The sequence below is a fragment of the Dendropsophus ebraccatus genome, chromosome 5 (genome assembly GCF_027789765.1).
Source record: "Dendropsophus ebraccatus isolate aDenEbr1 chromosome 5, aDenEbr1.pat, whole genome shotgun sequence".
Taxonomy (NCBI): domain Eukaryota; kingdom Metazoa; phylum Chordata; class Amphibia; order Anura; family Hylidae; genus Dendropsophus; species Dendropsophus ebraccatus.
The window spans coordinates 144,734,598-144,756,644 of NC_091458.1; the positions used below are offsets into that span (position 1 = coordinate 144,734,598).

General features: G+C 44.3%; 2 protein-coding genes across 2 annotated transcripts; both read right to left on the minus strand.

The window, feature by feature from the left end:
- Window positions 1-1,840: 1,840 nt before the first annotated feature.
- On the minus strand, window positions 1,841-10,493 carry GPN2 (GPN-loop GTPase 2). Its single transcript, XM_069971537.1, has 5 exons — window positions 10,003-10,493; window positions 8,840-8,996; window positions 7,172-7,332; window positions 4,272-4,399; window positions 1,841-2,702 (listed from the first exon to the last, which is right to left on the minus strand). Exons 1-5 carry the CDS (start codon window positions 10,423-10,425, stop codon window positions 2,630-2,632), a joined length of 942 nt encoding a protein of 313 aa, XP_069827638.1. The 5' UTR covers window positions 10,426-10,493; the 3' UTR covers window positions 1,841-2,629.
- Window positions 10,494-12,454: 1,961 nt separating this feature from the next.
- On the minus strand, window positions 12,455-21,824 carry GPATCH3 (G-patch domain containing 3). Its single transcript, XM_069972603.1, has 6 exons — window positions 21,277-21,824; window positions 17,958-18,376; window positions 15,592-15,766; window positions 15,053-15,231; window positions 13,788-13,915; window positions 12,455-13,627 (listed from the first exon to the last, which is right to left on the minus strand). The coding sequence occupies exons 1-6, from the start codon at window positions 21,734-21,736 to the stop codon at window positions 13,465-13,467; spliced, it is 1,524 nt and encodes a 507-aa protein (XP_069828704.1). The 5' UTR covers window positions 21,737-21,824; the 3' UTR covers window positions 12,455-13,464.
- Between the last annotated feature and the right edge of the window lie 223 nt (window positions 21,825-22,047).

Below are 22,047 nucleotides of genomic sequence, written 5' to 3' on the forward strand. Positions count from 1 at the left end.
CTTCCCCCTATCCCATGGCTGACTCCCCGCCTGGCCGCCGCTCTCACATACTGGCTCCCGATGCTTTCCGGTGTCCGCACTGACCGCCCTCTCCCACACGTGTCGGCCGTGGACATCGGGATCCGGTATGTGTGAGCACGTGTGGGAGAGGACGGTCAGTGTGGACACCGGAAAGCACCGGGAGCCAGTATGTGTGAGCGGAGAGCGGCGGCCAGGCGGGGAGACAGCCATGGGATAGGGGGAAGTTTGCCCAGATTCCTGAAGGAGGAGGAGGGGGGAGCAGAGAGGGCATGATGGCTGCACTGCACTGTGATGAGCGGCTCCCCCCTGTGCCTGGCAAGCATGTGATAGGGATAACCCAGCTACTACTCCCATCACCTGCTTATACTATGAGCAGATGATGGGAGTAGTAGTTCAGTGTACAAAGTGCAGTGCGGTGGGGGTTCGGCGGGCTTACCGGTGATGGAGATTGGCCCCGGTACTACTCCCCCATCATCTGCTCATACTATGTACATACTATATTCATTTAATAAAACACACTGTACATTAGTTTACATAGACATCCATAGAAACAATAAAGCCCCATAGACTTCTACATATAGAACGCCCCCTGCTGGACACTCCATAGGAATTACACCCTGGGTTGTGACGTCACTGTATCTGAGAGAATTCTAAAACCTCCATGATCTATAAAATTAAGGGAAATAGCCCTATATGTGCATTTTCCATAATTAATGTACATTAGAAATTTGTCTAATTTTCCATAAGTAATAACTTATTAAAAAATAATTTGGACTGGACTTCTCCTTTAACAGTCAACTCATACCCAATGCGGATACAAATCCATGAGAACATGTCTATTTACAGCTGCTGCTTCACCATATTTCTACAACTCCTTTTACAACCCCTTGAACAGCATCCCTATATTAAAACATTACTTTATAGCAGGCATGTCCAAACTTTTTTCGAAGAGTGCCAAATTTGATGAAGTGAACATGTGCGAGGGCCGACTATTTTGCTTGACATTCTTTGGACCATTAAAATGAATGCAAATAAACTTTTTTTTACAAAGTTTATTGAAAACGGCACACTTTTTATACTTAAAAAATCCCAGGGCACACCACCAACCAAAATGCCACAAAATGACACTAAAACAGTACATATTATACATATAGTTAATAATAAAGATTCTAAATGTATTTATACTCACTCAGTGTGAAACCTGGGCCTGTTTCGATAAACACAAAAGGGATATCCCTGTTTCTCTCCCCCATCCCCATGTTTTTCTCCCCCATGCTTCTCTCCCCTGTTTCTCCCCCATCCCCATGTTTCTCTCTCCCCTGCTTCTCCCCCATCCCCATGTTTCTCTCCCCCCTGCTTCTCCCCATCCCCATGTTTCTCTCCCCCCTGCTTCTCCCCCATCCCCATGTTTCTCTCCCCCCTGCTTCTCTCCTGTTTCTCCCCCATCTCTGCTCACCTTCCTTGAGATGCTCGCCGCGGGCGCCGTCCCCCTCACCTACTGGCCCGGACGTGCTCCTCCAATCAGGGGAGACCCCTCCTGGTCTCCCCTGATTGGAGGAGCACGTTCGGGCCAGTAGGTGAGGGGGACGGCGCCCGCGGCACACTGGTTGAAAAACACTGCTCTAGTGCACGGGAAAGGAAAGCCGAAATCTCGGACATCGCGAGATTTCGGCTTTCCTTTTCTGTGCACTAGAGTGGCGTGGCGCAAGGTATCTGTGGCTGCCGGATACCTGGGGGGCCGTAAAAGTTCGGGCCCGCGGGCCGGACTTTGGACATGCCTTCTTTATAGGACTGTGTAGGAAGAAAACAGCACACAACATTTTTGGTTTATCCATTTTCTTTATACAAAAAAATAAATAATTTACAACAAAAACTCACCTCTATGGCTTGTTTAGAACATAGACTCAAATCAATAAGCATTCAAAATAGAATAGAAAAGAGAAAACAAGGCTTTGTGATCCCAGTGTCTACTAAGCAGAGTGGCCTCGTGATAGCAACCAATCGCAACTTAGAGACAAAAATCAGACACAAACTTAAGGATGTGTTACATGGCACAATTTTCCAGGGGAAGCGAGTGTCAACCAGTTAGTCCAGGCAGCGAGGGGGAAGTGAGCTCTGTACTATTAGACGCACAGACAGTGAGTGGGGAGGAGCGGCTCCAATCATTCGGGCGGCCCATTAAAGTCAGTGCAAGTTTGTGACCGCTGCTCCTATTACACGGAGCGACATGCATCAGACTGTCCCTGACATAATCGTGATCTTTCAGCATGTTGAAAGACCACGATTAGCTGACATCATTCATACAGTGTATCACACTAAATGATTATGGGCCTTAATGATCAGTAAGTTAGGGTGATAACAGTTTATTGTATTAGGGCCTTTAGTCCAACCTACTAGAAAACACTTATCTGCACCTCTACCCGGGTCTGTGTGTAGTATCCTGGATGTCTTGGTGTATTGTGACACTATAGTCTACAATCTTTGCATTGTAGAGCTTTACTTAAGACTGGTGTATTGGGCCTTTGTTTGAGAACTCTAACTTCAGCATCAAGATACGTTTGAAGGAGAGAATTTAAGTTCACACAAAGAACTTTCACAGGTAGCTGTGTCACAAGTCTAAAGCTTCTTCTTCTACTGTTCTTTTTTCGTCTTCAACATATTTCTCCTGAAATGCCAGCGTTCTGCAGGATGGGTTAAGGTTTATTTAACAGAAAACTGTGAAACATACGCCATATTTACATAGTAAGTCATTATAGTAAAGTATGACACAGTAAAAGCTTATGGCTCCAGGGCTTTTAAATAAAATTGCTAAAAGTAACATAATGGGGGTTGTGTTCAGAATCATCATTTAGTCATATTATAGTATTATTACACTATATATAGTCATATTATATATCGTACAGTCATAGTATTATATTATATATAGTCACATTATATATATTATAGTCATATTATAGTACAAGTTCAGCTGTTCTAGTTTCATTTTACATGGTCTGTAAACACATCAAAGGGTACTAAAAAAAAAGTTTCCAAGGAATTAGACGTATTATTGAACACAGTGAAGAAAGTCATCAATAAGTGGATAACATTTGGTCTACAGCAACATTAAAGGAAACCAACCACAGCTATAACCCATATAACTTTGTTAGCAGCCCCTTAAGCATTCTCTTACCATACTTGGTGTGCTGTCCACCTAGGGGGTATATGGGAGGAAATGTTTTATTCCGGCGTGCTGCAGGGAGAAAGGCCAGAACTCACGGCTCTGTGAGTGTCCGTGCACTCTTTCAAGGATAATTGGCAGGCAAAGAAGCACGTTAGTGGCCTCTCTGCCTGTCATTCATCCCTGTAGAGTGTCTTATATGCATTATACTACTGATTGGTTACTACTAGAGATGAGCGAACCTCGAGCATGCTCGAGTCGTTCCGAACCCGAACTTTCGGCATTTGATTAGCTGGGGCTGCTGAAGTTGGATAAAGCCCTAAGGCTATCTGGAAAACATGGATATAGTCGCTCATCTCTAGTTACTACAAATGACTAACGCTTTATCTTACAATAGATAACTACCATTGCGTTAGTAGATACCTTATTAAAACTCCTGCGGCTCTGCACTCTGTTCTAATGAAAGCATAGTACGGACCTGCTGGAAGCTCCACAGGCTGCGTTGTAAGTTTACTCGCTTTAGAACAGAGTGCAGAGCCCCAGGAGTCTGGAAAAGGTATCCTGCCACACAAACGAAGTAGTAGGTACCTTTTACGGTAGCGTCACACGTACCGGATCCCCAGCGGATTTCACGCTGCGTGTTTGCAGCGAAATCCGCTGCGGATCCATGTAGTATGAAGGTCTATGGAGTTACATATCCGCAGCGAAATTTTCATTCCACTGCCAGTATGTGACTCGGCCCCTTTAACCCCCCGGCCCGGAGCATACATTACCTGCTCGGCGCCTGTAAGGTATGCTCTGAACTGGGGGCTGCGGAGGGTTAAAGGGGCCGGGTCACATACTGGCAGCGGAATGAAAATTCCGCTGCCGGTATGTGACCCATCAACTTCACACTACCAGGATCCGCAGAAAACTTGCAGCGTGAAATCCGCTGTGCATCCGGTACGTGTGAAGCTATCCTTAAGCATAAAACAAAAAGCCCAAGGGTGAGACTAAAGGAAGACTGGGCACAGGCTGCAGGGACATTTTATTCTTATCAGGTGAAATCTTTTGTTTACGGTCATTTTTTTTTTTTGTAAGAAAAGGATACGATGTGAAGTGGAAATCTGCTCCCACGGCTACAGACATGAGGTTGCCAAGTGATCTATAGTCCTCCCCAAAGCAGAAGCCACTGGCTTTGTCCACAGCTGCCAAGACTCTCTTCAAACTTTCTTCATCCTAGGTAAGAGCAAGGTGGTTATTAGCCTCAATACAATCATCCAGTCTTTAAATTATATACAGTGGTACCTTGGTTTAAGAGTAACTTGGTTTAAGAGCTCCCTGTACTGGGTGGGAGGCGGAGTGGGGGAGGGGCATGGTCTGCATAGCTGGGTCTACAGCCCTGTACTCTGACCTAGGAAGTCTCCATCAACTTCCAAATCATAGCAGATCCACTTCAGGCTGGGGCTTACATCAGAGGACAGGACTGTGGAGGTAATCTTTCCATAAGGATGCCTTCACACTGCGTATTTATCGATGTGAGTTTCTCGCACATAAATCTACAGTGATACTGATTGCTATATAGTCAATGTATGTGTATTCTCTAACAACAGTAAGAAGAAGAGAAGGAGCGCACTCGCCCTGTAAAATTTAATACTTCTTTATTCTTTCAAAAAAATTATAGAACAAGGTCAGCTCACCGTGTGAATATGTCCCAATATTGACGGCAACCTTCTTGGTAAGGAGCAGGTGATAAGAAATGGGCCGTTCACCCAGGTATGCAGTCCATAAAAGTAGAAGGAAATCACAGCTCAAAAAAAACGTGAAGGAGTTAAAATGTCCAAAAATCTTTATTCCAAAGCATATTAAAAAACAACAACCATGTTAAAAACAGCACGTCTTCAGTGATTTGAGTGTTTTGGCGTTCCTACCACCCGATGTACTCATGGATGGCTTTTAATCTTTGATGAAAGAATAAAGAAGTATTCAATTTTACGGGGTGAGTGCGCTCCTTTTCTTCTTATTATGGTTGTTATAGCATGAACTATGGCTATTGTGAGCAGCACCACGACCCCCTGATCCACCACGCGAGTCCTGTCCATACTCCATTTCACCAGAGTGTATCTGTGCAGGCGCTGTGACTCTTATGTTTAAGTGTATGTGTATTCTCGCTGCATGTTTGGTGCGATTTTTACATGCGAGTTTTGATTTTCACATTATTTTTACTGGAGAGTTTACCACCACAAAAAACGCAGCTACTTTCGTGCGAGTTTCATGCGATAAATACGGTATGTGTGAAGGCACCCTAACTGTAACCCCTCTCTCCTGGTCAGGGAGTGCTGCATGTATGTGCCCACACCTGCCCTGCTCATTCCTTCATGCTCCCTGCAGTCTCTATCAGCCCTGGTTGGTCCATCCTGTATCTACAAACTGCGGCTGTTTTTTAGGTTTATGCACTTACTATACATCATATGCCACATGCTGATTGCTATACTGTACAGTAACCTATTAAATCACATATTTAGCTGTTTCTAAAAGTTTGTCTCATCTGTTCTACATGTTATTCAGAATATAAAATTACTATTTTTGGGGTGTGGAACCAATTGTCTGCATTTCAATGATTTCTTATGGAAAAAATGTGCTTTGGTTTAAGAGTGGATTTGGATTACAAGCACGGTCCCAGAACGAATTATGCTCGTAATCCAAGGCACCATTGTGTGTGTATATATATATATCTTATTTTATCCTGTCCTCTACACAAGGTCAAAGTTAAGGAAGGAGGTATTTGGGAATAGTTTTTGAGGTGGAGATGGTAAGGTTCTAGATGTATCATATAAATAACAGAGCAGACTAGTGGGATTGGGAAAAGAGTGCTGCCATTCACAGAATGTGTGGAGAAAGCTGGAATGGTAGACGTAATTTAAAGGCCGTATTAGACAGCAGGCACATTGTTAGTGATGTCCGTGCAGCTTTTATCAATCACCAGCTGTGCATCGGGCATCACCCCGAGCGATGCGCAGCAGATGATTTTTTTTATACAGTTTGAAGGACAATGATCAGCTGGCGAGTGAATGATTGCCTGCTCCTCGGCTGATCGTTGTCTTTATTGCACTGCGCAATATCTGTCTTTGTAATAGGGCCCTAAGAGACCTTACAGTAAGGAAAAGCATCTTCAAAGTAGATTAAAAAAAAATGTAAAAGCCTAAATGAGTTTTATAGTAAAAAATACATAAAAAAGGGGCCCCCCATTCAGTATCCACGTCTTTTGGCCAGAATACAGAATGGGAACAGAATCACCTCAGGCTCAGGGGACCAGTCATCGAAACTGTGTGAAGCTTTTTTTTTTTCCCCACTATGGTGACATTGTGGGGATACTGAAGGCTGACTGTCAGGTCTCCCCACAGATTTCAGAAAAGGGATACTTACCGACAGATTCTTCTAGGAAGAACCCCTTTAAGTATTTACATCAATGTGCGCACACACAGCAGAGTACATCTAATACAACTGAGTATGACACCATTATACTATTACAGTGTAGCTTTTCTTGAAGAATACAACGCAGCAAATAAATTCTTAATAAACTGCCGGCTGCAGTTAGCAATGAATTTTTATGCATGGAAATAGAGAAGAAAACTTTTGTGATTTCAAATCACACATTTCAATTTGCATTGCAACTTCTCAGCTTTAGGGTGCCTTCACATGTACCGTATCGCAGCAGATTTCACGCTGCCAGTTTATTGCAATTAAATCCGCTGCGATAATGATTACTATGTAACACAATGGCAATGTATTCTCAATGTACCATGTGGATTTTCTGCGGATAATAAGCTGCAAGTCAGTACGTGTGAAGGCACCCTTAATAACTAACTTTACCTTTATATATTACAAAGCAATAGTCCCAGAGTATGAACTGGAAAAAAAAAAAAGTCTCTTTCCAGCAAATGCATGAAACGCATACATTTACTATACCAATGAAATCATGAAATCGTTATGGCTCCAGTCTTTCCTGACCTTGACGCTAAGCGGCATGAAAGACACCAGCCCATAATCCTGAATGACCTCTGCCAGTTTCTCATGAAGACTTCGGTGGCGCCGGAAAAATGGGTCAGAAGTCAAATGTTCCACCAAATAAGATAGGTCCATGACCTCGGTGTAGTAATCAATGTTAAAAGCTACAATGGAAAGAAACAAATGACATTTTTTATTCACGAGATAACCACAATTCAAATCAAGGGTGCCTAACATTTGTTACATGGGCTCTGTCACTTTAAAATAAAAAAAATAAGTAAAAAAAAAACATTTAAAATACAGGAATCAGAGCTGAGGCTTACACACATCACAGCCCAGCAGAGAATACAGATAGCATGTGATTTTTTACTATTAAAGGGGTTATCCAGCGCTACAAATACATGGCCACTTTCCCCCTACTGTTGTCTCCAGTTTGGGTGGGGTTTTGAAACTCAGTTCCATTGAAGTAAATGGAGCTTAATTGCAAACCGCACCTGAACAGGAGACAACAGTAGGGGGAAAAGGGGCCATGTTTTTGTAGCGCTGGATAACCCCTTTAAAGTGCCCCAAAAGCCCCTGTACATGTTACACCTGTGGTGCAGGTCAGCAAGACGAAGTTATTCCACACATACCTGCACCCATTAACCCCCATTAACTACACAACCTTGACACAGAATTTTAGTAAAAAAAAACAACACCAATGCGACACATGGCTTTTTTTTATCATGTGCTTGTATTTTTTTCTAGTGTTTTTGACTTTATTTGTGAATGGTTTAGGTGTTTTTGTGTGCTGAACTTTTTTTTTTTTTTAAAACGGCTCAAAAAAAAAAAAAAATAGCTTCACTCAGCTCTGTTAAAATTTTTCAGTGTGCGGTGGCTTCTGGAGTTGGATGCAGCTTTAGGATGTCCTCACACATACTTTTTGAGTGGCGTTTTTATGGCATCCAAAAAAAAAAAGTCAGAGAAACTGCTAAATGTTTTTTTTCCCATGCATTTGAAAAAAATAAAATAAAATAAATAAATAAAAAAAACCAGAAAGATACACCAATGTGGCACAGAGTATTTTTTTCATGCATTTGTGTTTTTTTTCTGGCATTTCTGACTTTGTGTGAATGATCTTTTTTGAGGTTTAGGCATTTTTGTGTGTTGTATTTTTTTTTTATTTCCTCTGCCATCACATGACCTTGCTGCTGGCAAAAACATCAGACAATGTGAAAGAACAAATCAATCCCACTGAAGTCTATGGTTAAAAAAAAACACCACCTCCTCAGCATGCTGCTTTTGGAAAAACTACCAAACAGCCTCAAAAACAACAGAGAGGAGAGAAAAACACCATGGGGGATATTTATCAAACCGGTATAAAGTAAAAGATGCCCAGACTGGCAACCAGATTCCACTTTTCTTTTCTCACAGACTCTTTGGAAAATGAAAGGTGGATGCTGATTGGTTGCTAGGGGCAACTGAGCCAGTTCTACTTTACACCAGTTTGATAAATCTCCCCACATGTGTGTAAGGCAGATCATAAACTTTCACTGACCTCTAGCTAACATTTGGCTGCTAGCATTTTTATTGGTGTTTTTCCAAGATTTTAAGGCAGTGTGAGGCCAGCCACAATTGGATGATAAACCCTTAATGGGACCAGGTCTTGTCCTCACTTCCCACAATACTCACCCAGTCTACCATACTGCTCAATGAGGTCCACCTTGGAGAGGATATTGATGTGAGGCAGCTCTATATGAAGCATGGTGCTCAATGAGGTACAGAGGACAGAGATAAACTTGGCCGGGTCTGTACAGTAATGGGAATCCACGAGGTGCACGGCACATAACTACAAGAGAAGGTAAAAATAAAAATAACCATAATGCAACCAACATGGCACCCTGCACGGAGGCAGCTGGCGCCAGTACTAACATCATTCCAGCTGCCATGTTTCATAGTAAAAATTAGAAATTAAAATGCTGAGCACATTTTGGGGGAATTTACAGGGCCACTGCCATGATGCCATCCCACGTGCTTTCCACAGTTTAATGTGGAGAGACGCGGCACAAGCCAACAGTCCCATGCACAAGCCCTATAAAACAGAATAGGGCTCATGCATGCAACATGCTGGGAACCAGATCCCTTAGTTGAACTGTAGAGTGCACCGGGAATCGCATTATGACAGTGACGTATTTATTATATGTGAATGAGGCAGTTTAGTGCACTGGGGGCGGGGCCACAACATTCAGCGCACCGGCCCTCCACTCCTAATGAATATTCATCTGGTGCTCTACAGTGAGAAAGTAAAGAGCCACCCCTTATACTAATTTCAAGGGGTGGTCGGGGCAGACTGGTGCACTGGTGATGAAAGTCCCGCCCCCAATGCACCAAAACACCTCATTAGCATATGAAGTAAACTACAAAGTACACATTTTTCTTCAGCGAAAAAATATTTTCTTTCACATTACCTGATGCCAGAAAGTTACATAGATTTGGGATTTATATTTATTAAATAATCTGTGCTGTATGTCCCACAGGAAGTGGTGTATTCTTTTCAGTCTGACACAGCGCTCTCTGCTGCCACCTTTTTCCATGTCAGGAATTGTCAATACCAGCAGCAAATCCCCATAGAAAACCTCTCCTGCTCCAGGAGTTGTTTTAATAGAAATAAATTACAAATCTCTGGCACCAGTTGATTTGAAAGGTTTGTTTTTTGCTGGGGTACCCCTTTAATATAACAGGTTGGAGAAAGACCCCAATAAGGGGGAGGGGGGGGCTCCATGGCACCAGTGACAGCTCAGACTGCATGGCTGGTGTATATGACGTGTATATGTGGGCGCCTGTCATGTCCTCACCCTCAGCCCCCAGCTCTGCAGCTGCCGCAGGATGTTGGGCAGGGCAGGGTGATGGGTATAGAGCTCCACTTGCCCCGGGCAGTCAATGAGCAGGTATGAGCCCCGGAGGCTGAGCAGCCGCTCCCGTAACCAGTCCAGGTTCCCCTGTAAATACTCCATACAGTACAGCAAGGCGCCATTGGGTCCCAGGTGCAGCTCCGCCATCACTTCGGTGAGAGCCAGCAGCTCCTGCAGGGTGACCGCAGCCCCGGGCTCGTCCTCCCCGGCCGGGTCCAGGTTGATGATGGCGGCCCGGCGGCCCATGCTGGTGAGGAGAGCATACATGGCGCGGACATAGGTAGTCTTCCCCGAGCCGGGGGGACCGATCACCGCCTGCCCAAAGCCAAGCAGCGGCAGCTTACTACCACCGCTGGCCGACTCCATGCTGTCAGCTACAAAGATGCTTCCTGTACGGCGCCGGCTGATGACGTCACAGGGAGCAGACGGCTGATGCCGTAAGGCAGCGGGATATTGCAACAACTCGGCTCTGTGTAGTACGGGTTATGTGCCGCATGGGGCGCTGTGAGGGCTACCTCGTTGCATTTTAATTTTATTTTTTTTGCAGTTGTCTTGCCATTTTATTTTGACTTGTTTTATGCGGCAGAAATGTTACTTTTTGATGTAATTTGGAGTACAAATAAATATCTATGTAATGTCCCCCCTTAACCTAAATTGACATACATGTACGTCTGGGGTTGCTGCATGGTAGCACAACCTCATATGGGTGAAGTCAAACTATCACTGCATGAACTCACCTAGTGACAGCTAAGCTTTAAGGCAGGTATGGGGAACCTTCAGCCCTCCAGCTGCTGCAAAACTACAATTCCCATCATGCCTGGACAGCCAAAGCTAATGCTTATCTGTCCAGGCATGATGGTAATTGTAATTTTGCATCCCTGCTTTAGGCAGTGTGCACACTTAGTATGAGACCAGCCGTTCCGTGACCCGGTTTCTTAGGGTCACAGAACGGCCGGTCTCATAAAAGATCATTCTGGCCGGTACTGCAGTACCGGGCGGATGATCTTTAGCGCCGCAGAGTTCTGATGCGGGTGTATCCGCGTGCGCCCGCTTCAGAACTGCCCACTGCACACATAGATCGTTCGGCCGGAGCCATATGCTCAATAGTGTGCACTGACAGGGTTTCAGTTTTCTACGGCGCTGCTAGGGATCTCTGCCGGAGTGTATACATTCCGTCCGGGATTCCCTCGGCCTGCAGCACAGCGTAATTTCTGTACCAATCACTGCCGTTGCAACAACAGCCTTGATTAGTTCGAAACTTATGTTGTGTGAACATGGTCTTGTACCTGCCGGATCAGCAGTGATTTCCTCTCTTCATCCGAAAGTTGGGTTCTCCATGGATACAAACACGCAATGATAACAATGATGCAAGTGACCCCCATTCCGATCCAACAGACGTTGTACACATTACGGTATCATTGCTTGTTTGTATCCACGGCAAGAGGGGGAGGAGGCTTGGCCTCCACTGCACCTGGATTTGTTAAAATGTATGATTTCAAAAAAGTTCTGACATATGTCAGAAATTTGCATCGGTCAGGGTCCGGGTGCTGAGACCCCCGCCGTACTCAGCAGCGATTGTCAAACACACACTCTGCCCCTTCATCTCCGCTATACGGAAAATAATCCCATAGACTGCTAACACAATCAGTAGACGATAGGGTCCAGTAGCACTAAAGAGGCCCTTTAAGAAGCAGTGTGCGGATGCACGCTGGGGCCCTCTATCTCAGTAAGTGGGTGTATGAACAGGAAAAAACGGATCCAACAGCATCCAATCTTCTAGAAAATCTTCAAAACTTTATTGTGCTCACAAGCAAATACGACGTCGAGTCAAAACGTCATATTTAGAGATGAGTGAACCGAACCAGAGTCGATCCGAACCCGAACGTTCAGCATTTGATTAGCGGTGGCTGCTGAACTTGGATAAAGCCCTAAGGCTATGTGGAAATCATGGATATAGTCATTGGCTGTATCCATGTTTTCCAGACAACCTTACAGCTTTATCCAAGTTCAGCAGCCCCAGCTAATCAAATGCCGAACGTTCGGGTTTGGATCGACTCGAACCCGGTTTGCTCATCTCTATTGTAGACCCATGCAGGATTCCTACCTTGTTTAGGGTGATATGCTACTAGCCCAAGTGGCTACAAGGTGAGCACACTAACCGCTCCTTTATTCACGACTTTTTGCCTCTGGTATCACATGAGGCACCTGTGCCTTCTTTTGTCCTTTTTCTTTCTGATCTCCTACTGCTCTATAACATGATGCTTGTAGATAGATCAGCTTTTTATGGTGATGGGTTCCCTAACAGCTGTAGCAGTATTCTGAAAAATAAGTATATGGACTTTATATGAAAAATAATCACTACTGCATAGAATAGATACTGTATTTTGATAAAAACAAATGCAGTAAATTGCACAAATTAGTAAAATATGTAAATCTGCTGCAAAAATACATTACAAATGACATCACAGTATAAATAAAATATACAAAGAATAAAGGAAACAGTAGTGATGAGGCATAGATTACAGAGGACTGCTCATCTTTCAGAATGTAGCCATTTACTATCCATAAAATGTTAGGATAGTTTGAGTCTGCCAAATGCAGATCAGTTGTGATGGGCTCCCGGAGACCTCCTCCATGTTGTCAGTATACCCTAGCATGGCATATGGACAGGGGCTGTTTTCATTTAAAGGGAGTCTAGCTTCAGTATTTAGTACACTAATTCCGTTGTTTGAACCCACCCTTATAGTTTACACATGCACTGGGGGAAGTGGGATGATCAGAGCCCTTGGGTTCTTGGGACCACCCCCAGTGCACAGAAGCAGCTCATTTACATCCCATATTTTTAACTATAACCATAATAGATCATACAAGTGTGTTAGTATACATAATACTGATATTAGATTCTTTAAAGGGCTTATCTCACAATTAAAAGTCATCCCCTATCCACAAACCCCAGCATGTCTGGAAGCTCATCGACAATGAATGTAGCATTGGGTGCGCATGCGCAGTATTCTATGCTCATTTTGGAGCACATTTCACCTCAGTTCTTGTGATTGGTGGGGGTCTTGGATACTCAACCTCCACGATCAGCTACCTATCTCCTATCCAATGGATAAGAGATGAATTGTGGAATAACGCCTTTAAGGCCAGGAGGTTCAATTCCCTTGGGAATCAAGCAGACCCATTATTAAGAATCCACATAAGAATCCAAATTGCACAATATTTCTTTGCACCATTTATCCTAACAGAGTGTAGTTGTTCCTATACAAGTTGCCCTTGGATAGATCAGGTTTGTTTTATTCAAACATCTGGATGCTCCTGTTAGAAATGGCCATCCTAAACACGTTTCACATATCAGGCTGTATAGTAGGATCTGATTTTGTAATGTTCGTGGTCCAAAAATGTCTAAAGAGAGCACTGATTGTTACGGTGTTTCAGAGTCGTAGAAGGCTGACGACGCAATAATGTGTCCCCCACATCTTCCTCTCTTGGTTCATCGTAAACGGTAGAGATGTAATATTTTGGCTTCTTTTTTGGACAGAAAGTTGACAATTTTTCTCCATGATACCTAGGAGAATAAGAAAAAATTTACCAACTAAAAATCAGCAATTCATTCTCAATCCATTACATACTCTATTTTATTTCATTAAATAATATTAGGGAATTCATTATGTACAGACACAATAAACCAGGAGTAATAAAGTAAGGGGAAGTAAAGCGACCCTTACCCCAAGCCATATTTGCATTTGGGATTTTGTCCGTCATTCTCCAATGCCTCCGGTATACCTGCTCCACTTGAGCCAAGTCCTGTTCCATCAGTCCAGCCTTGACGTTCCATTAATTTTCTGCCAAATCCCTGAAAATAGATACATAGTATTGGGGGGGGGGGGGATAATTATTTACCATTCCTGCATTTGTTTTAAAACAAAAAGTATTGGAGTGAAGATGTAGATTAAATGTAAATACAAACCAAATGAAAGATGGAGCAATTTTGCACTAGATATTGATTTGGGGTCAATTCACACATACAGGATCTAAAGCAGATTTTATTCTGTGTTCAGCTATTTAGTTACATGGACCCTAAAAGCATTGGGTTGAGTCCCTCCCACTGTTTAGACCCTCAGATGTCACTTTAACTACTGGCAGTGGCATTTAAAGCGACACTGTATCCACCCGCATCCCCCAAACCACTGGTACCGTCAGTTTGTTGAAAGTAAGTCCTTCCCAGCCATGTCTATTAAAATGCTCCCAATGCATTGGTTAGGGTAAAAAATTATCTTTTAATCTGCAGCAGCTGAGTCAATGAGGTGTGACCTAAAGGGGCTATGCCTTAGGCCTGTGACGCCTCTCCTTTCTTCCTCGCCACCCTGCTTATTATTAGGAACACCCCCAAATTTCTCCTAGTCATCAGTTGTCTAAACAGTGCCACGCCTTATTGACTTGGCTGATGCAGATTAAAAGAGAATTTTTTACTCTAAAAAGACAAAGGGAGCATTTTAAAAGAAAAAATAAAATGAGAAGGACTTATTACACCAACAGACTATCTGACAGATTTTTTTGAGCCAAAGCCGGGAATGAACTATAAACAGAGAACAGGTACTGAAGGAAAGATTGACAATTCTCATCTTTTCACTCCTGACTAAAAAAAATCTGTCAGATAATCTGTTTGTGTAATAGGGCCCTTAGGACCAACAGATTCATCTGACTGATTTTTGCAGCTAAAACCAGGAACAGACTATAAACAGAGAACATATCATAAAGAAAAGACTGAGATTTCTCCTCTTTCCAAATCCATTCCTGGCTTTGGCTGCAGAAATATGTCAGATAAATCTGTTGGTGTAATAGGGCCCTTACTCTCATTACACAGACGGTACCAGCAGTTACTTCCTTTTGTTTCCATTCCTATATTTGGCTACCAAGAAAACTAAACCTGAATGAAATACTGCATGTGTGAATCCAGCCTTAATTATCATAAAGACAAAACTGTTCTAACCTTTGTATGTTGTTCAAAACTACCCAAGTCGTGTTTCTTTCCAGCTGTGTTCAGTCCTTCTCGCCTTCTTGTCTCTAGTCGCATCTTCAAAAGATCTTTGGCATCTTTATCTCCAGTACCTGGCTCATAATACTCACTCATGTCCACATCCCAGTCATCAGCTGTCTGTTCATCAAAATCTGGAAAGATGACCAAAAATAAAATAGACAGTAGTACAGTAGCTATTGGCAACAAGGCCAGTTTTATTGCTCGATTGTTGTAATAAATCTGCCCCAATGACCCAAAAGCCAAATTGTAAAGCCCCCAGTTCCCTGTCCAGCTCTTCTTGGTTGACAGGTCTGGTCTGAGGGGAGACCCATTAATCAACACAAACTAGACAGGGAGAAGCCAGTTAAACTGTCCCAGAACTTCACCTAGTGCCATGGCTTGGGATTCGTACGCTGTGGCGGTTTGTTTGTGCTCAGCACTACTCAGCTCTGCTCACCAGGACATCATTTTTTATAGGTACCCTTTATTTTTGTTTAGTACATGAAACATACCTCCTTCCTGTTCGTTCCATAGCTGGGCATCTGTATAAAACACCAATCCTGATCCACCCTTTTCCCACTTTAATTCAATCTTTTCTTCATACAAACGTTCTTTGGACCGTTCTTGTGAGGTTACATCTTCATGTAAAGCTTCATGTCGCTCCCATTCTTCACAAGTGTCATTGTCCTTAAAATACAAATACATTATGTGAACTACTTCATTTTACGGTCAAGAAAGGGGGGCGGGGTCTTCTGTTCCAATTGTCTGAAGCATGCAGAGTCAGGGTCCTATTAGACATAGCGATTTTTAGCGATTAGCGATAAACAATCTAGTTTGCAATCGTTTATCGTTAACCTAAAATTGTTTGCCATATTAAACCGAATGATAGTCGTTAGTTACAATTGTTACTACGATTGTTTACTCCATCTGATCCCAGCAAAAGGAGGAATGATATGCAATTACACTCAACGATTAGTTAACAAATGCAGAATTACTTTAATATCTACAGAGCAGGTGTTTACCGTGTGTACGCTGGGAGGAGTATATATGGTGAGCCCTTGCACATGTGGGTTGCTGTTGCACCTTCTGTTTTTTTGTCTGTACTTAAGCCACAAGCAGCGTGCAACCTGCAGTCATAGATGTGCTGCCAATTTTTCCTTTTTTTCTTTTGAATGTGGGGGGGTGGCTACCTCCTGTTGACTTGCACTCCACCCATGTCCCAAGGGTGCTATAAAAATAGATCATTTGGCTCCTATCTGCCCAGTTGTAGGCTTATTCAGCCCAAGAGAGGCCATTGCTAGTGTGAAAATGCTAGAGTAGGGACCATGTCTCAGAGAACGCCTTAACGTAGCGACAAGGTACACTCGGTTTGATCAAATAGTTTGCTAAGATCCTCACTTTTTAATATCTACAGAGCAGGTGTTTACCGTGTGTACGCTGGGAGAAGTATATACGGTAAGCCCTTGCACCTGTGGGTTGCTGTTGCACCTGTTTGTGCTGTTGCATCTGTTTTTTTAAATGCAGATTTACAGCAAACCATTAACAATTTAAGGGTCAGATCTAAATAAACGTTCAACCACACACAAATGATTTTTCGATCATTGCCCTTCAATTACACAGGGCGATCATTTAAATTTGAATGATACAGCGATTTTCCGCACGATAAACGTCCCGTGTAATGGGGCCCTAAAGCTACAGTGTTGCACTGTGATGTGGCATGTAATATTAAATAGTGTTATGCTGCGGCGTAGCGTGACAGTGATATTGTGTATAAAATTTTATTTCACATGATTCACATAATACACAAAAGAAAAACTAGACAAAAGACACAAAAACACTTAAAAACACCCCAAAGGGGGTGAATCCATCACAGAAGTAATCATGATAAAATATACTTCTACACTGGTTAGCTATACCTGACAAAGTTACCATTCCAGAGTGACGATACACGAAGGGTTGGGTCCGGTGTAGCTCACAGGGTCCTGGGTGACTATTATTTCATCTGACTTATCCATTTATGCTGGTGGTGTTTTTTCTTTATTTTTATATTTTGGATAGTGTGATACAATTTTATACCAGTTATTGTTTTTATTCATGGGTTATCATGTTGCACAGATTTGAAGTAAGTTTTTTGAGCACTAGCACTTTATTGTGATATTTTGGATAGCACGTGCACTTTATAAAATCATGTGAGAATTTAATGGAGGTTATTCAATAATATTGTGGACCCTGTCAGTTCCTTATTAAAAGGTATAGTTACCCGGTGTAGAAGTATATTTCATCATGATTACTTCTGTGATGGATTCACCCCCTTTGGGGTGTTTTTAAAAGTTTTTTATGTTTTTTGACTAGTTTTTATTTTGTGTATTATGTGAATCATGTTAAATAAAATTTATACATATTTGAATATACGTGGGTGCATCTATATGTGTTTTTGCTTGCCTTGTTTGAGATTGTGATGACAATTTAAAACATAGTTCGCTGAGTTTTACTACTGTAATATTGAGTGACCGAAAAAAAAAAAAAAAAGTCGCACAATTTTTTTTAAGCTGTTTCAGGTCCAACATTTTAGGCTGTTTCCACATTTGCATTCAGAATGCACTCTGAATGGGGCCAAAACCAGGCCGCCCTATTTCAACCAATAGCCATGTGCATTATTGTCGATAATTCTGGCAAGAAATGGGGAGTTGCTTTAGTCTGCATTCAGAACTTACTGCAAAGGCAAATTTGGAAACGCAGTCTTGGAGTTCCTACCACTGGCAAAAGGAAGGACCGCTCTCACGGCTGGTACAGCTCCCTGTCTCATTCATTTCAATAGAAAGAGCCGTGCAATAGGTACAGTAAGAAAAATGCCATGCTGTGCGGCACCAGAACTCACATCTTCTGAGTTGGATTGCTCCTCGGGGTCATCCTCCTCTTTAGGAATATCTGATCCCAGCACATCTGATCCAATGCTGCCTTCTTCCCTGATCTCATGTCCGTTAGCAGTGTACACACCCTCTTCTTTTTCTGAGGTCTCTGTTCCAGCATAAACATAGGGGACTCTGCTGTAATGCCGCCCTGAGCGAGGAAACTGCAGACCCAGTCGAGTTATGAGCTTGGGTGGCAAGCGGCACGATCGAATCAGCTGCAGGAACACCCCCACGGGGGTCCCAACATTTCCTTGGGGCATTAGTGCTGGAGGATTAAGCTCTGACATTCTGAGCAACTCTGCTGACGTCACCTGCTTCTCTGCATCCTCCGAACATCGGGATCCCAACAGTTCACGTCGAGTCTTGTAGGGAAAATCCTGAAGGTCTAAACAGACAATATATACAATCAACATAATATAATGTGAAGGGCACTTCAATTAGGTTTATAATCAGGACACCTACTTGATGGTTTTCTGAAGTATATCACAGAATATGGCCCTTTAGGATATGGAAGGATAATACACAGGATGGGGAAGTGTGAAAATCAAGCTTCACTGTAATTTACAGAAAACTAAACTTTCCATGGTATTGGAAAATGGTGGTACAGCGGTGCCTTGGATTACGAGCATAATTCATTCCAGGACCGTGCTTGTAATCCAAGTCCACTCTTAAACAAAACAAATTTTCCCATAAGAAAACATAAAAATGCAGACAATTGGCTCCACACCCCAAAAATAATGATTTATTATTCTGAACAACATGTAAAACAAATGAAACAAACATTCAGAAACAGAAGAAAATGAAATATTATAAGTTACTGTACAGTAATGGAGAGGAAGGGCTGACAGACTGCAGGGAGCATGAAGGAATGGGCAGGGTATAGCAGCACTCTCTGTCTGGGGAGAGAGGTGTTACAGCTATGGAGAGATTACCTCCATAGTCCTGTCCCCTGATATAAGCCCCAGCCTGAAGTGGATCTGCTATGATTTGGAAGGTGAGGGAGACTTCCTGGGTCAGAGTACAGTGCTGTAGACCCCGCTATGCAGACCATGCCCTTCCTCCACTCGCACTCCCACCCAGTACAGGGAGCTCTTACACCAAAACACTATTAAACCAAGTTACTCTTAAACCAAGGTACCACTGTATTGGAAAACATGGTGTATTTGTCTGGTCTGATGTGACAGTGTTAAATGTTACGCCTAGAGCTATTGCCGACCAATCCTGTGGTGAGGTACAGTAAATGTGGGAATGCGGCCTAGAACTGATCAGATATCAATATGATGTTCAGAAACTAGAAAATCATGATCATAGACCTATAGAACCCCTCTGATGTCCAGCACGCATAGACCTATAGAACCCCCCCTGATGTCCAGCACGCATAGACCTATAGAACCCCCCCTGATGTCCAGCACGCATAGACCTATAGAACCCCCCTGATGTCCAGCACACACATAGACCCCCCTGATGTCCAGCACGCATAGACCTATAGAACCCCCCCTGATGTCCAGCACGCATAGACCTATAGAACCCCCCCTGATGTCCAGCACGCATAGACCTATAGAACCCCCCTGATGTCCAGCACACATAGACCCCCCTGATGTCCAGCACACATAGACCTATAGACCCCCCTGATGTCCAGCACGCATAGACCTATAGACCCCCCTGATGTCCAGCACACACATAGACCTATAGACCCCCCTGATGTCCAGCACACATAGACCCCCCTGATGTCCAGCACACATAGACCTATAGACCCCCCTGATGTCCAGCACACATAGACCTATAGACCCCCCTGATGTCCAGCACACATAGACCTATAGACCCCCCTGATGTCCAGCACACATAGACCTATAGACCCCCCTGATGTCCAGCACACATAGACCTATAGACCCCCCTGATGTCCAGCACCCATAGACCCCCCTGATGTCCAGCACCCATAGACCCCCCTGATGTCCAGCACCCATAGACCCCCCTGATGTCCAGCACCCATAGACCCCCCTGATGTCCAGCACCCATAGACCCCCCTGATGTCCAGCACCCATAGACCCCCCTGATGTCCAGCACCCATAGACCCCCCTGATGTCCAGCACACATAGACCCCCCTGATGTCCAGCACACATAGACCCCCCTGATGTCCAGCACACATAGACCCCCCTGATGTCCAGCACACATAGACCCCCCTGATGTCCAGCACACATAGACCCCCCTGATGTCCAGCACACATAGACCCCCCTGATGTCCAGCACACATAGACCCCCCTGATGTCCAGCACACATAGACCCCCCTGATGTCCAGCACACATAGACCCCCCTGATGTCCAGCACACATAGACCTATAGACCCCCCGGATGTCCAGCACACATAGACCTATAGACCCCCCTGATGTCCAGCACACATAGACCCCCCTGATGTCCAGCACACATAGACCTATAGACCCCCCTGATGTCCAGCACACATAGACCCCCCTGATGTCCAGCACACCTATGTGTGCTGGACATCAGGGGGGTCTATGGGTGCTGGACATCAGGGGGGTCTATAGGTCTATGTGTGCTGGACATCAGGGGGGTCTATGTGTGCTGGACATCAGGGGGGTCTATACCTATAGACCCCCCTGATGTCCAGCACACATAGACCCCCCTGATGTCCAGCACACATAGACCTATAGACCCCCCCGATGTCCAGCACACATAGACCTATAGACCCCCCTGATGTCCAGCACACATAGACCTATAGACCCCCCTGATGTCCAGCACACATAGACCTATAGACCCCCCTGATGTCCAGCACACATAGACCTATAGACCCCCCTGATGTCCAGCACACATAGACCTATAGACCCCCCGGATGTCCAGCACACATAGACCTATAGACCCCCCTGATGTCCAGCACACATAGACCTATAGACCCCCCTGATGTCCAGCACACATAGACCTATAGACCCCCCTGATGTCCAGCACACATAGACCTATAGACCCCCCTGATGTCCAGCACACATAGACTCCCCTGATGTCCAGCACACATAGACCTATAGACCCCCCCGATGTCCAGCACACATAGACCTATAGACCCCCTGATGTCCAGCACACATAGACCTATAGACCCCCCTGATGTCCAGCACACATAGACCTATAGACCCCCCTGATGTCCAGCACACATAGACCCCCCTGATGTCCAGCACACATAGACCCCCCTGATGTCCAGCACACATAGACCTATAGACCCCCCTGATGTCCACCACACATAGACCCCCCTGATGTCCAGCACACATACAGCTGATGGACTGTACCTTGGTCCGGAGAGCAGCGGACTCTGTGGAGGAGACACCTCCCGGGCACTTGGTTTCCTGCCGGGTCTAGCCATGGTTTTCCGTGATACATCTTCATGAAGCTCTCCGCCCTCTCCGGCCTCACCGTTACCGGACAGCAGAAAGTGGCGCTCCTCTCAGCCGCCGGTCCCCTCCGCTCCGGTCGGTGCCGATAGTGGAAACACACGAAGCCATCGCTTTCCGTAAACTGACTGAAGTAATGGCGGAGCTGAGCAGAGCGAAAACTACGAGGAATCCCACAGACTAGAAACAAGACAGGAGAGCTGGCTTCCTCCATGTTTTCAGTCATGTGATCGGCCGCCATCTTGGGGACGGCAGGGTTTCGTCGCCATGTTGGTTGGGGAACAATACCACGTTCAACCATTTTAATGGAAGGCCAGGGAATGGGGTCACGTGACAGTCCGCCATCTCGCCGACTCATTACATGTTACTTATATTACAGTGAAGCTTATTATCAGAACTAGCATGGAGGCGTCATTTATGTAATCACATACACCAGGGGTTGTAAACTCGCGGCTGTCCAGCTGTTGCAAAACTACAATTCCCATCATGCCTGGACAGCCAAAGCTTCGCTTTGGCTGTCCAGGCATGATGGGAATTGTAGTTTTGCAACAGCTGGACAGCTGCGAGTTTGACAGCTACAGCATACTGAGATCTCTTACAGGGAAACGTTTAGCCGGCAACAATAGAACTTTCTAGAGCTGCTCTCTGATTGGATAACACAGATCTTTT

Excerpts from the sequence above, each read along its gene's own strand:
- GPN2 (XM_069971537.1), bottom strand. The coding sequence starts at position 10,425 with ATGGAGTCGGCCAGCGGTGGTAGTAAGCTGCCGCTGCTTGGCTTTGGG. Across the intron at positions 8,997-10,002 it reads TGCAGAGCTGGGGGCTGAGG|TTATGTGCCGTGCACCTCGT; the intron begins GTGAGGACATGA and ends CTTCTCTTGTAG. Across the intron at positions 4,400-7,171 it reads TCATGCCGCTTAGCGTCAAG|GATGAAGAAAGTTTGAAGAG; the intron begins GTCAGGAAAGAC and ends GCTCTTACCTAG.
- GPATCH3 (XM_069972603.1), bottom strand. The coding sequence starts at position 21,736 with ATGAGTCGGCGAGATGGCGGACTGTCACGTGACCCCATTCCCTGGCCT. Across the intron at positions 13,916-15,052 it reads GTTTTGAACAACATACAAAG|GGATTTGGCAGAAAATTAAT; the intron begins GTTAGAACAGTT and ends ATCTATTTTCAG. Across the intron at positions 13,628-13,787 it reads AAATGCAAATATGGCTTGGG|GTATCATGGAGAAAAATTGT; the intron begins GTAAGGGTCGCT and ends TTATTCTCCTAG.